Here is a 16,496-nt window from a genome sequence, read left to right as displayed (position 1 = left end):
GATATAACATTTTCAAAGACCTTGCGGGTCTCCTGTATATGACACAGGGACCCATGCCGTTAGTCAGATGGTCCTCCACAGATCTTTCCCATATAATCTAATTTCTACTCCTGGTTTCTGCTGTGATAGCTGAATTGAGTCCATGAGTCACCTGCCTAATCTCTTAACATTAGTAAAATTGTCCAGCCACACCCTGACTTTCTCTCTACAGCTGGTTTTCCTAGAAACAAATCTCCTAATTTTGTCATCTTTTGCAATCTGGATAGGCTGAGAATTTCCCAAATCATCAAGTATTGGTTTCTTCGTTTAGCAGTTATTCCCTGAATTCAACTCTTCCCTCTCAGACTGTATTATAAGCAGCAAAAAGAAATCAGTCCAAACTTCAACACTTTACTTCAACATCTCCTCAGCTAAATATCTAAGTTCATTGCTTACAAGTTATGTTTTCCACAATTCAGCTAAGTTTTCTGCCACTATTAACCATATCAGAGTAACATATCATCTCTCCTCCAGTTTCTAATATCATGGTCCTCATTTCCTTCTAAGCCCTCACCAGCACCTCTGACATTCATATTTCTACCAACATTCTGTTTATGACAATGTATGTATTCTAAGACCAAATAGGCTTTTTCTATTAAGCAAACGTATTTGCTAATAGGTATATGAGAACTTAAATATATATACACACATACACAAAATACTGTAATGAACTAATGCTCTACCTTGCCTGACAAATTATAACTCATTCATTCATTCATTCACTCATTCATATTTATTGAGTATCTACTATGTGGTTTGTACTTGGGATACAAAAGCAATCAAAAAGGACAAAAATCCCTGTCCTTGGCATCTTATATTTTTTGAAGCATGGGAGGAAAGCCAAGGAGAAGAGGAGGATAAGTAAGTTATAGAATATGATAAATGCTGTGGGGAATTAAAAGAAAAATAGAGGGAAATATTCCAATTTTTAAAAGCAGGGTAGTCCGCAGTAAGGTGAGCTCTAAGAAAATACTTTGAGCAAAGCAGATAAGGGAGTTAGCCACTGAGGATAAAGGTTCTAGGCAAAGAGAAAAGATAGTGTTAAACCAGGCCACACCTGGCTTTTTCAAGAAAAGAGTGCAGTAAACAAGGGAGAGAATAGTAAGAGATGAAGTCAAAGCAAACTGGGTGTGGGGGGAGAGGCAAAACTTGGAGGGTCTTGTAGGCCATTTGGGGGAGTCACTGAACAAAGGAGAAACACAATTTGATTTCAGTCTTAAAGCCCCAATTAATGGTTTAAAAAGACATTTCAAGGTATAAACTCAAAATGAGAAAAACTTCCCCTTAATTACACTAACACCTTATTTATAACTTATTATCAACCAACGCTCCTTTGTTCTATTTCTAAACCACCTTATCCAAGCTTTAAGAAGTGCTTTCTAAGTTAAATAGCCTGGTATTTGTTGATTCACTCAAATATACACATCATCATCCATATTGCTTTTCAACCTTCATTTTTAATCCAGACATTCTAATGAGCTTATTTTTACATAAAGCCTTTCTTCACCTTGCTTATTATGGACACTATTCTCTAAGTCTTTCTTCTTGAATTGTGGCAAGAGTAACCATATTTCTCTATTTCATTTTCAGGTGCATCGGGATACATCTGAGACTTATTTAAGACTGAGTCAGTGTCTTTAGAAAACATCTAACAATTAGATTCTCTTAAATAGACAGAAAAGGTAGCTTGCAACGTACAAGGAGAGAATGGGTTATTTCCTCTAATCTTTTTCTTACTTTTATATGCAATTAAGCTCGACTTTCACTTTTAAAGCAACAGGGCTTTATGACAACGTATTGATTCGTTCCCCGAAGCTTGATATTTTAGCAACAGAACTATGTATGATTTGAAATCTGGGTGATGTTATTAATAAAAATGCCAAGAGCCTGCAACTGATTCATTTCCATCTAGAGAAGTTTATTCCTACGTAAGTCTCTCTCCATAAATACACACTCTTCCCATAAGTCTACAACAATACGAGAATTTTTGTTTTGTTTTATTTTCTAAGGAGAGGAACCCACAGAGAAAAGTATCAATATTTATTTTAAAAATTACATTTGAGAGAGCAGATTTGTGAAAGAAAAAGTTTCCTGGTTTTCTTCTCATCATCACTATTTTATTTTTCACCTATATTTCATCCACAGTTAGAGTCCCCAAAATGTTTTTAAAGAGAAATTTGGTAAAAAATTTAAGGATAAAAAGAAGGGTCTCAGTATAGTTTATATCAACTCACTAGGACATCTTCAGCCATTCATCATCTTGTGGTTTCCAACCTCCTTTTACTAACTGCTCAAAATTCGTGATAATGCTACCACCTGCACCTAAAAATAAGAAAATAAAACAAGAATCTTTAGCCATATTTTCTAGATAAAATATCTGAAACAAAGCCAGAATTTTATCTCCTGACTTAAAATTCCAGGAGGATCCCCAAAATATAACTTTGGAGAGGAAGAAAAAAAGTTGTCTTGCACGTTTATGGCACAGACACTACTGCAATGCTTCCCTTTCACCAGCATGGCAACTGCCCATGGTACCGTAATTTAGGTTAAAATTGGGGCCTCAGACACAGAGATGTGCCTAGAGGTCTGTTTCAAACCTGAAAATTAAATCCTATGCTTTATCATTTCCATCTTTCATATTCGTTTTAGAGGCAATACACTATAACAAGGGATTGGAGAAATTTGTTCAATTCCTACATACAAAAACACCCAACTATAAAAGTGAGTGATGCAAGGTAAATATGAACCCATAATCGATCATATTTATTATTTCTGATTATTCAGGATGGAAAAAAAAACAGGTTGTTTTTTTTTATATACACCACATATTTTATCATGCAAACTTGTTTTATTTATGGTGGCACTACAACTCAATTATGAAGCCCTCTGGTTCTGGGACTACTAATCAAACCAATCATAAGAATTTTACATTGCAAGATAATCAGGCTCAAAATAATGGCTGATGGCTAGTACTATTGAAAAGTGCTAGTTTTGAATTAACTTTGCTAGCCAACAAAAACAAGGCTTCTATCCTCCAAAAAGATTTTGTTATTAAAGTTATCCCCATAAAGTAACAAGAAAACTGTTCAATAGTTGTAGTACACCAATAACAGAATATTTATGAACACATACTGTTAATATTACCTCGGGCCCATCCAATAGCTATCATGACTATCCAGCCATTTTTGTAATAGCTATTAGCATGTGTGACTCCACCTACTATTTTCCAAGTTCTGGTCACTTCCTTCATTCCCGCAGCCAAGAGTTGAACAGGTAGGAAAGAATAGCCCCGGGAAACTAGGTCACATGGGCAAAAAAAAATAATATACCTGAAATTAAAATTTAAATATTTTAATATATAAGTGGAATCAGAAGAATAGAAATAAAAATCCAGCATGTCAGCAATAACAATTTGGCAAAACATAACAAACATATAAACGTAAACTTAAAATCCATAAAAACGTAGAATTTGAATACAAGATCGCAGATTGGGTAGAGTCGATTTTTTTTTTAATTGCATGAAGCAAAAAAGTCATAATCCAAGGGGAATTTCATCTTGTTTGGACTTCTGAATACTTATGTATGCTAAAGTATTTGTAAGTTTCTAATTTGTGCCGATCCTCTTCTAGAAGCTAAGTGCTAAATCCACTTGGACAGCGGTCCCCAACTTTTTTGGCACCAGGGATCTATGCTCCCATGAGAATCTAGTGCCTGATGATGTGAGGTGGAGCTGAGATGGTGATGCTGGTGCTGGGGAGCAGCTGCAAATACAGATGAAGCTTCACTGGCTCACCTGCCGCTCACCTCCTGCTGTGCGGCCCAGATTCTAACAGGCCATGGACAGGTATCTGTCCACGGCCGAGGGGTTGGGGACCCCTGCACGAACAAAATAAAGCAAATTCATAATCACTTCTAGGGAAAGGACTTCTCTAGTGAGTGTCTTTTTTCCTCTGGGAAAAGGAATTAGAAAAGGCCCTTGGTAGCTGAGCAAGTGCTGCATTTCAACCCCACTGACATCTTCACCTGTGCCCCTTTGTGCTGTACATAAACTGCAACCTATACAAAGAAAGGTCATAGCTTTCAGGGAAACAGATTTGTATTGAGGAAAAACATACTTTCATACAGCTGAAAGAATATGAAGCTTGTTCTTCAATTTAGTTGAGTTAACTTAAGTTTTAACCAATTAAATTGTTATATTAGTTTAAGAATAATTCACTCCTCCTCAGATAAATTATTTTTTGAAGCTTCATTTGTTATAAGCGTCTGTTCCAACAGTTTAGCAGTAGTGTTAAAGTGGAGAACACACTACTTTTACCCCCCATTCCTAAAATACTCTCTGGCAGACAATTTTGTGCTTAAAGCAGAACATATCTTCTTTCTAATGCAGTTATATGGAATACACTGCACAAAGAAGTATTTTATTTCTTCTAAAAGAAGTTATTAATTTTATCGCAATTCATAATTCATATAGTAAGAATTCCCAAAATTATTCATGGAATATGAAATCTATTTGCCAAAATACTGCTTCAGAGACCCAACACAAGATATAATGATTTGTTTGGCCTGAGGTACTCTTTCTTCTTTATCTCCACTTACCAATTCCTTCCTATTCTTCAAGGTCTCACTCAAATACTACCATATGCGCTCACTCTGGGAGTTTTGTTTTATTTAATATTCTCAGTTCAGACTAAATTCTAATGGCTCTGTGTAACTAAAACAATTGGTTCCTATGCCTCATTATAGTTCTTTATTACACATTTTTCTTTATAAAATACAAAGGCTGCAATGTTCATAATAAATTATGTATAATAGTCCTTAGATAGCAGGAATCATTCATCTTATTATCCTCTCACTCAGCATGAAGAAAAGTAGTCCTGAATTATATCACTTATTAACAGTTAATCTTGAGGTAAAATACAAAATATATCAAAGAATCAGGTAATAATTAAAAAGTTTGATAGAAAGAAAGGAATTATCTGACCACAGTAAACAGCTTTTGGAAAATGACTGGTATGATTTTAAAATTTTACATGTTCATATATTTTCCAAGTCTCTATATACTTTTCTCTTTAAATATAGAACAAACTTTCAAAAAGTTAGTTAGGTACTGGGAAAAATTAGTTATACTTAAATAAGCAATTTTTAAATGTATTTTTAAATAAATAAAAATATTCTGGTATCCACTGTAGATTAAGAAAGGGAGATTTGGTTTCAAAAATAAAACAAACAAAAACAAAAGAACACAAAGGACCCCAATTTCATTCTTTCAGTGAAACTATCTTCTACATTAGTTAAAAACCTATACTATTATATAAGCAGTCTTGGACTTTTTATGTTAAATTATGTAACATCATGGCATACCATCTAAAATTTGTAATTATTCCTATTTTTTAATAAATAAGTCTTTATTCTATTTAATCAGATATTTCTAAAATATACCTATAATAAGCTGACATTTTAAACAGAAAAGTTTTTGTTTCAAGTGTTAGTCACAAAGCAAAAGGACAATTGTTCATGGTGCTAAGTAGACTTACAAGTAAACATATCAGACCAATGCTCCTTAGCCGACCATTTCTGCTATATAATACAAGTGAGCTTTCTAAAATTCCTTTAATGAATCACTCAGCGAACACTCATTAAGCAGTCATCATGTCCTTCCTGCAAAAATTATTTCACCTCTAACTAAAATTCGTCACATGTAACGAATTTTAACTTATAAAGTAACTAAAGAAAATATATCAGAAAAGAATAAAAGGAACATATTCGACAAGAAATGGAATGAGAAAGCAACTAGTTTCTCATACATCTTAAGTCGCTTTGGTTAATGAAGGGGAAAAAAATAACAAGAATAGTGCTAAGTAACAGAAGTTAGTCTAAAACAGGTTACAAACAGGATACTAAGCCATGGACAAATGACATCTAAATGAGTTTAAGTAGGGAAGATGAAAGTAGAAGTTAGGTTAATACTAAGAGTTGAGCAGAAAGAAGTTTCCCATGGTTAGGCACTGAGAACTCTTATTGTCATTCTACTATTAATTCCACTCCTCTGACTATCAAAGACAGTTTACTTAAGCAAGCCAAACAGAAATAAATACAGTTCACATTAGTCTAATATGATGGCTTTGCTCTTCTTTTTATTAAATAACTTCATATGCTTTGAAAAAGACCATTGCAGGATGACAGACCTGTAAAACTATCTTTTATTGTATTCTTCCTCAGAAAAATGCAGTCTCGGTTATGCGAATATGCACTATATAATAGATACTTGGAAGTTTAAGGAAAAAAAACTGGGATACAAAAATCAATACAAGAAAAATCAAAATATTTTTGATTTTCAAAAAGAAAAATCCTTTGAAAGTATAGTCTTCCAGTTGTTCCCCTTAGCCAGTAGATGGTGCTCATCTCCAGATGTGAGCACTGAGCGGCACCCTTTCCAAGAAGTGCATTCACAGAATCCCTTAGTTTAGCTTGCTACAGACTTTAAAGTACATTCCAAACACCATTTTATCTCTCAAATTAAAATCAAATGAATATTACAAATATGTTCTCAACATTAAAACCTCAAAAAAGAAAACAGTAAAATACACTGTGTCTTTTAAGCAAATATCATTTTGTATTTAAGGGTCTGTGAGGGCAAAGACAATATTTTCATTTCCAGAGTCCAAAACAATCTACCACATAAGCACAGGCTAACAGGGCTAGATTCCCTAGGTCTGAATTCTGGCTGCAGCTGCTAGATATCTGTGATATCTTGGGGAAGTTATTTAACTCTTCTGGCATCAGTTACATCATATGTTAAATGAGAATAAAATAGTACGTACTTTACAGAGTTTTTGTGTAAAGCACTTAGAAAAGTGGAACATAGTAAATTCAACATCAGTGGTTACTATTGTTGTTTTATAATGACCAGCAAAAATGCTCATCAGCAGAAAAACGAAATACAGATATTAATCTAATGAATTATATAGTAGTGAGAGAGAATATACTACAGATGAATCTTAGTAACATACTGTTGAGTGGAAAAAAACAAGTCCCAGAGAAATATGTACAGTCACGTGTCACTTAATGATAGGAATATGTTCTAAGAAATGTGTCATTAGGCGATTTCGTCGTGTGGACTTACACTTACAGGAGACATCAAAACTAATGGCGAGCGTTCTGGGAAGATGGTAGCAGCAGCAGCTGCACAGATTTTGACTCTTCAAATCCCCACATAAAAGCAGACAAGGCGTCTGGATAGCAAAACCAAAATCCCATCCACAAAACTTACCAACAAAACCATGTGACAAGGTATCCCTTCAATTCCACAACACAAGTGGGCACAGACAATTCACCGACACCCACAAGACCTACACTGCTTGGCAGGAAAAAGAAAGCAAAGTAACAAGAGGCCAACGAATGTACCTAAGAACAGAACAACTCCAAAATAGCTAATGGGTGTTCACCTGAAACCACAGCAGACCAATAGCTATTGTTGAAAACAACAATAGCTGAAACTGGGAGAGATTCTGGCATCTGGGTAAGACAAAATCTCCACGAGAAGATGGGTCTGAAGAGGCTAGATCAATGTAGGCCCCACGAACTTTCAAAACAGATCCACCAGGCCTGTCTTCTAGAACAAGCCCCACAATGAGAAGAAACTGCTGGTATAGAACCAAGACTGAGTAGGGAAGAACAACAGAAGAAAGAGAAGATCCAGACCAAACTGGGAAGGGGGAAAAGATCTAGTAAATCTCAAAAAATCTCTCCTGAATTCTATCTTATGCTAAAGATTAAAGAAACCTGATTCCACATAAAAATGACCAACATTAAAATATCGAGTCAAATCTATACAAATTATTAGAAAAAGAAAAGCAGAATCCCCACAGACAATAAAAGCACTCAGAAAAGTATATCCATAAAACAGATCAAAAAAACTGCAACCTAATATTTCAAACAAGCTAAAGGCATTAAGAAAGCGATAATGATACATAAAAGAACAACATACATTAGAATTAGAAAAACAGAACTAGAGACAAAATACTCAGGAAAAAAAATAAGAAAAAAAGGGAAAAAAATAATTTCACTAATAAGACCAAACCAGGAGGAAAACAAGGAGAAATAAATATAGCAGTGCCTTCAAAAAATAAAATGTGAAAATAGAAAACACTTTAAATTTTAAAAACAGATAAAAAGGTTCACTGAAGGAAGGCAAAGAGAAAATATACCAACAATAGGAGCTCCTGAAGAATGGGAAGAGCACAAATACTAAAATAACTTTCTCAATTAAAAATAAATGTGTAGCTACTAAAAAGAACATACCACATACCTAAGAATACTGATCCAGAATGAATAAGACCAAGACGTAGTTTATTTAAATTATTAGGCTTTAATGGGAAAAAAATCCTTTGGGCATCTAGGAAAAAAGAATATGTGACTTACAAGGAAAATAAAATTAAATGATCAGCAGACATTTCACAGGAATGCTTTATGACACAAGAAAACAGAGTAACATATTTAAAATATTTAAAGATAAAAGGCGATCCAATGATTTTATATTCAGTAAAACTCACTTTTATGTACAAACGACACACTTATCAACATGTGAGAATTCACAGACTACTGTTCCTGAAGAATCTACTAGAAAATAAGCTTCAGACAACCAAAATTACTAGAGACCAAGACACAAGGATTGGTGATAAGCATTAAATACATAGGTAGCTATAAAACTAAGACTGAATGAGGATTAAGAAGAGTACATAGTATGTAATAGCTATAACTACTATGTAATAGCTATAACTATGACAGTGTTGAATAGTACATCTATTTTAAAAACGGAAAGAGAATGAGAAGTACATACGTGAAAAAAAGTTTTCAGTAATCATATCAGTGGTAGTATTAGTACCATTACTCCAAAACTATTGTGAATTGTGCACATAATACAGAATAAAAAAGTGAGTAATGTTGGAAAATTCTAATTCTATCATGTCTTGTGCCCTTAAGAACCAAAATTCTTAGTGTGGAAGAAAGGAGATAGATACATATATAACAAAAAAGCTCTATGTTCTTGAATTTGAATTAGAAATATCAATGCGAACTCATAAGTTCTTTTATCCTTATTGTTTCCTAGCTCTTTCCACTGAAAAGGCCTAGAAACTATAATCAATTTAGTAATAATAAACATCTCTAGTGCTTCAACTGTGGTCTTCAAATGTCATTTCTCACTAAAAAAAAAAAAAAACAAAAAACAAAAAAACACAGAGCTTTTTAGAGAAATGAGTGCATTCCATAAGAAAAGTTTGAGATGAATCTTATATTAAGTTAACAAGGAAGCTAATCAAAGTCTCAGGAGCCAATCTGAAAAAGTTCCTACCAGCCAAAAATGGAACAATGTGAACTTCACTAATGATAGTAATTGCAATTTATTAAAACCTATGAAATATGCTTAAATCCATGAGTTCATAATTATTAAAAGAAAACCAGTCACCTTTGGATAATGGCAGAGGACAAACCTATTATCCTAAAAACTGGTAAATAAAGGGAAATAAATCAAGTATTTATCCCACTTTCCCTATATGAACTATACAACTGGGTAATAGATGTTTAATGGGAATTAAATAATAGATTAGTGGGAATTATCCATTTATAATATTATTCCAACTAAGACAAAATTAGACTACTACAATTTTTGCAATTCCTCATTAATTAATAGGTACAGTCATTAAGTGTGAAATGGTACTAATGTCAACAAAAAAAAAATAATCAAACATTTTGGGCCTCTTATCGTCTTGCTAAAGGGATCTAACCTGAATCTGAATTGGATTCTGGATCAATCTGCCAATTTTCAAGAAACACAGAGAATAGAGGAATATAATGATCTGCACCATGAGTGTACAATAAGCAAACTCCAAACTATGGAAAACGCTACATGTCAAATGGCTCTAGCTCTTTAAGAGAGAAATTATATAGGAAAAAAAATGGAATGGAGGGGGAACCTACACAATAAAAGAGACTTAAGACATCAAATTTTTTAATGGCAAGGAAATGATTATGATAGAAGTCAGAATAATGGTACGTTATTGTAATGGTTATTTAAGGTGGAAAGGAGGTTAGGATTGAAATGGGACATATAGAAGGGACTTCCAGAATGGACGACAAGGCTCTAGTTCTTGACCTGAGTAGTGGTTTCAAAGATATACCTTTCAATAATTCTTTAGGCCATATTGTTTGTTATTTTGTGGTTTTCTGAATTTTCACTTTATAATAAAAAGATGTTTTAAGTGAAAATTTTTTCTTAATCTAAATGGATATGTTTTTATTCTATCACAATTATTTTATTTCTCATGTTTTATAAATATTCTTTTGTACCTATTCAATATTAATTTAAGTTTAATTAAAAGACCATAGTGTTCATAATGAAAATTCTTCTTAATTAAGATCACAGTCTAAATGCTGAGTTGAAATCCAGATTCTGCCATTTACCAACTCTCTGAGCCTCAATTTCCTCTTATGTAAAAGAAGGATAATAAAAGAGTTGAGGAATAATTTCACTACGCAAAAATGCATTTATTTTCCATTTCTAACATACCTTTTAGTATAAGCCGAGAAAGCATAAATTCATAGAAAAGTTTATTTCATTTAAGGGATCAACTAATCAAGATCTGAAATTCCCTGCTATTCAATTAGAGAAATCCCTTAAATCACAATACACAGCAGTCTATTCCTTTAGCAATGTATTTACTGAACCTAGAACAGTACTTGGTACACAGTTAACAAAACAAAGTCCCTGCTCTGACAGGCTGTTATTCCAGCTGAGTGAAACCAACCAACATAAAAAGAAATGAACAGATAATATGTCAGGTAGTAATCAGTCTAAGAAGAAAAGTAAAGAAGGGTGATATGATAGTCATGGGAGAGGAGATGCTATTTCAGTCAGGGACAACCTATCTGAAAATAGAAAATTAGAGCCTTCTGGGGAAACGTGACAGAGAGAAGATAGCAAGCACAAAGGCACTGAACACCTTATGTGTTCAAGAAATGGCAAAGACATGTGGCTAGAACAGATTGTGCAGGAAAAGAACGGAAAGACTTTACCTCAAAGAGAGTGAAAGAGAAGATTTTATAGGGTTTTACCGGCCACAGTAAGAGTTTTAGATTTTGTTCCTAGAAAGATAAACTATTGAGCATAGGAGTAATATGTCCTAACTTGTTTTAAAATAATCATTTTGTCTGCTATGTGAAGAATAGACTCAGGGAGTAATGAAAAAAGCAGCTAGACCACTTAGGAAGCTACTGCAACTGTCCATGAAAGACTAGTGATTAGTATACACGAGCAGAAGTGGGAGTGATAGTGTCAGATTCTGGATATCCTACTTTTTACATAGTTTCAGCATCCAAAACACATTTAAAAATTCTCCAAAACACTAATACCGTTTAAAAATATTGTTATAGAAGTAAAAGTCCTTGAGAAAGTCTTTCAAAACACATAGCAACTGGAATACTATATGGTTAATGGTTGGTTGATGGTTAAACAAATTTGAGAGACAGTGGATATTAAGTGCCAAGGCTCTAAAGTCAAACTTTCTGGTTTTGATCCTAGTTAATCACATACTAAATATGAAAATTTCAGCTAAGTTTCTCTATGCCTCCGTTTTCTCATTTGTCAAATGGGAATAATTTAATTATTATAGCTACCTCATGGGACTCTTGTGATTAAATATAAAAAGTGAATATGAAGAATTTATCTGACATGATAACAACTCAATAAATATTAGCTATCAAAGTTATTATTCTACTCTCACTAGTTTCCACTGCCACAGGTTCCCACTATTACTTTTTCCCATTGCTACTACTGTTTATAATATTCCGTTTTATGACCAGTTACATATTAATTTAAAAATTATCACAATAAAAATGAATTTTAAGTATTGCTAACATGTTATATATTTCATGATATGGTTTTTAATAAAAAGATAGTTTTTGTTTTAGATATAACAAAGTACTCTGATTTGTATTATACTTCTTTAGATTTAAGGATAACTGGATTTGATTTGCAAGAATTCAAAGCAATTTTTACTAACATTTTTTTCTTCTCTTCATAACTAAATTCAAAACAAATTAATGTGAAATCTTATAAGGTCCTGAAAAATCCAATGAAGAATATGACAAGAACAATTATTATATATGAATCATAAGTGCCTGGACTTTTTGTGTAGTTGCTCACATTCCTGTTACCCTGTTGCGCATCTGTGTGAATGGGTTAGGTCCACAAGACAAACTGTATGGAGCCAAATATCTGATGCCCTTTCCTATCTGAAATGCTTTTCCACTAAAGATACATAAGACAGTGATAAGGATAATGCCTCTGGAAGAGGACACAGGAGAAGAAGAGTGAGAAAGAGACTCACTTTACACTTATCTGAGTTCCTTCTCTTGCACATGCCTTAACTTTTCAAGAACACAAAATTTTTTTAAAGGAAAAAATTCTACTTAACATCTTACAAAACCATTTCTTAAATGTCTAATAATTCACCATAATGGCAGCTTACCAGATTGAAGATGCCAGTAAGATATTAGTGTTGTTTGCAAGAAACCTCAATGGAGGCTCCGCAAGCAGTATACAGGATAAAATTCCTCCACCAAAGCAGTGAAGCATAGCAGTAAACCAACTTGAAACAGGATTCTTCCATGCCATCTCCACCGCTCCTGAGAAAGAAAAAAATACGGTCTGAGATAGCTGTATATTAAACAAGTCCTGAGGTAAAGAAATAAACTCTTAATTTCATATTTTCCTATAACATCACTACTCATAAGTATGACAATCACAATAATCATAAACCATATCTTTTGTTCTTTATTTAAATCAAGACTAGAAATGTTTTGTTAAGACATGGGTGACTTGAGGCACCTTCAAAAGACTCTGTTCAGGCTCTTATTGCCAGTTTCCTAGTAGTAGATTATTAGAAACAATCTATCGTTTCCTTTCATTCCTAGTCCAGTCGATATGTTAAAGAGACATATTAAGAAAAATTTATAACCTTAAGTAATTTTAAAAATAAAAGTTGAAATAAACTAACTTTCAACATGACAGGCGCGAAATATAGTTAACAAAATAAACCCAAAGTCAAAAGTTGATGCGGAACAAATATTTACAAAATCGCAAAATGTCTCCTAACGAATTACTTATTACAGAGGAAAATGACAACTTTAGAGTGGAGAAGCTTGCAGACATCACTTTAAACAAATGTCAGGTGACTCATGATATAATGCGGCTAAGAACACATCATTAGTTCTGTGATATTTCTCCAAAAATGTATAACTTGAACCTAATCAAATACACCTAAATTGAGGGTTATTCGGAGTGCGGGGTGGGGGACCTGTCCTATACTTTAATAATGTCAAAGTCAAGAAAAAGCCTGGTGAAATGTTCCCGATCAAATGACATTAAAGAGACAACAAATAAATGCAATGCATATCATAGATCATATCCCAGAGTGGAAAAGAATATTTTTAAAAGGACCTTTCTGGACAAGTAATAAAATCTCAAAATGGATTGTGGCTTAGATTATAGTACTGTATCACTATTAAAATTCCTGGTTTTGATAACTGTACTGTGGTTTTTAAAATTAACACTTAAGTAATTAGAAGTAACTGGGCAAAATGCCTCCAATTTACACTCAAATGGTTCTGAAAAATTAATATGCATAAATAAAAACATTCAGAGAGAGAACGCTAAAATACAAACTTCTAGTTATCAGTAAGTTCTGAAGATCTCATGTATAGCATAGTGACTACATTAAATAACCATATATATACTTGAAATGTTCTGAGAGTAGATCTTAAGTGTTGCTGTGATGGATGTGCCACTTAACTGGTTGTGGTAATTACTTCACAATGTATGTCTATCAAATTATCACTCACGCACTTTAAATACATACAACTTTGTCAATTATACCTCAGTAAAGCTGGAAAAAAATAAATGGGGCAAAATTTAAGTACAGTTGACCCTTGAACAACAAGGGTTTGAATTGCATGTGTCCACTTAAACATGGGTTTTTTTCAAAAAATATATTGTAAAGATATTTTGGAGATGTGTAGTTGACCCTTGAACAACAAGGGTTTGAACTGCATGTGTCCACTTAAACATGGGTTTTTTTCAATAAATATATTGTAAAGATATTTTGGAGATGTGCGAAAACTTGAAAAAACTTGCAGACAAACCATACAGCCTAGAAACATCGGGGGGAAAAAAACAAGAAACAGATATGTCAGGAACACATATAACAGTTAATCAACTGTTTATGTTATTGGTCAGGCTTCTGATCAACAGCAGCTATTAGGAGTTAATTTGGGAGGTAGTCAAAAGTGACACGTGGATTTTTCAACTGTGCAGGGAGACAAGGGGTGGGAGTGGCTTCCTAACCCTGAGTTGTTCAAGGATCAACTTTATTTAGCAAATGTGGATAGAGTATATGAGAGTTCCTTAATCTATTCTGGCAACCTTTACATAAGTTTGAAATTATGAAAAGAAAAAATATTTAAAAATAAAGAATAAACTCAGCCAGAGAAACAGAAGTAATTTATAAAAATAAAGTAGATTAATTAAATAGATGCTAAAGGAGGGAGACAGTGATGGGCAATCAATAAAACCAGCACAAAGTTGTTCTTGAAAAATACCAATAAAACAGACCGTTGCTCAGCAAGTCTGAGAAAAAGGAGACAGGAGTAGGCATGGGGAATGGAAATAAAGCATAACATTAGAAGAAAAAAGATAATTTTAGATAGTTTTTTAATTATAGGAAAACAGCATGTATTTACTCTAAAAAAGGTGAAGATGTAGTTGAAATGAATAATTTTCTAAGAAACTATAAATTAGCAAAATTCTCTTTAAAAACAGGTAGAAATCTGAACACACAAATCACTATGGAAAAAAACAGCAAGACAGTTAAAGATCTATCTTAAGAAAACTGCCAGACTCAGATAAGTTGATTAGAAATAAATTGAAAAACATTTACAGAATAGTTTTGGATTACTCATTTTTATGCTATGACCATTACAGAGATTAGCAAAGGAGAAAAATCATTCTATGAAACAACATAACCCCAAAATCATAATTATAGAGAAAAGTAAAAACAGAAAGAATGAAGAGAAAGAGACAGGAGTAAGGGAAAGGGGAAGAAAGCAAAAAAGAAAAAAGACATACACTATAATTTTAACATGAATACAATGTACAAATACATTAATAACAAAGTGAAATCAGCAGCTTTTTGAAAGGATAATAAATCTTGACCGAGTGGATTTTATATACAAAGAATTTAAAGAAGGTTCAATACTCAGAAATTTGTTAAAATCATTCACTATACTAACAAGTTATTATGATTATTCCTTTAGTCAGACAGTAAAAAGTCACTTGATAAAACTTCCACACACTTTATTTTTATAAAAAAACTAGCAATTTAACAAGAGAAGCAAAGTACTTAACCTAAATAAAGCCATGAAGGAAAAGATTTACAAGTATGACTTCATCGAAATTTAAAGCTTCTATATGACAAAAGACTGGGACAAAATGTTTTCCAACCTACATAAAGCAAATTCCAACAAATCGACAGGAAAAGACAACAAACAGAATAGATAAATGAGTAAGTCACAAAGCAGGAACTATAAATGACTAATAAACATACCAAAAAAAAAAGTCCTCAATTAATTAGTAATCAAAGGAAAACAAAATAAGACATAACTGGGTCAGAGAAGAAATAAAAAGAAAAATCAAGAGATACATGGAAACGAATGATAATGATAGTACAACATATCAAAACTTTTGGGACATGGCAAAAGTGGTCATAAGAGGAAAGTTCATATCATTACAGGCCTATCTCCAAAAACAAGAATGAGCCTAAATAAACAACATAACACTTCATCTTAAAAAAGTAGAAAAGGAAAAACAAAGGAAGCCTAAAGTCAGCAGAAGGAAAGAAATAATCAAAATTAGAGCAGAAAAAAATGAAATTAAAAACAAAAAAAAAAATAGAAAAAATAAATGCAACAAAGAGTTGGTTCTTTAGGAAAGTTAATAAAATTGACAAACCCCTGGCTAACTTCACTAAAGAAAAAAGAAAAAGTACACAAATAAACAAAATCAGGGATGAAAGAGGGGAAATTACGACTGATATCACAGAAATACAAAGGATCATACAAGAATACTATGAAAAAGTAAACAACACCAAATTTAATAACCCAGAAGAAATGAACCAGTACTTAAAAAAATATAACCTTCCTAGACTGAATCAAGAAGAACTGGAAAATCTAAATAGACAGATCAGAAGTATGGAAATTGAAACAATCATCAAAAACCTACCAAAAAGTAAAAGTTCAGGACCAGATGGCTTCACCAGTGAATTCTACCAAACATTCAAAGAAGATTTAATATCTATTCTCCTCAAATTATTCCAAAAAATCGAAGAGGAGGCAATACTTCCCAA

At 33.0% G+C, this 16,496-nt stretch overlaps 1 protein-coding gene across 2 annotated transcripts in view; it reads right to left on the bottom strand.

Moving 5' to 3' along the window:
* TMEM38B (transmembrane protein 38B) overlaps nt 1–16,496 on the bottom strand; it is a 47,490-nt gene that overhangs the window by 17,509 nt on the left and 13,485 nt on the right. For both annotated transcript variants that reach the window (XM_006906076.3, XM_015599578.2), the window contains 3 exons: nt 12,567–12,723; nt 3,184–3,368; nt 2,274–2,361 (listed from right to left, as the gene is read on the bottom strand). In XM_006906076.3, coding sequence (XP_006906138.1) covers nt 2,274–2,361; nt 3,184–3,368; nt 12,567–12,723 — 430 coding nt within the window. The remainder of the gene's footprint in view (nt 1–2,273; nt 2,362–3,183; nt 3,369–12,566; nt 12,724–16,496) is intronic.

The sequence above is a fragment of the Pteropus alecto genome, unplaced genomic scaffold (genome assembly GCF_000325575.1).
Source record: "Pteropus alecto unplaced genomic scaffold, ASM32557v1 scaffold111, whole genome shotgun sequence".
NCBI classification, from domain to species: domain Eukaryota; kingdom Metazoa; phylum Chordata; class Mammalia; order Chiroptera; family Pteropodidae; genus Pteropus; species Pteropus alecto.
This window is presented reverse-complemented; position numbering and strand designations above follow the sequence as displayed.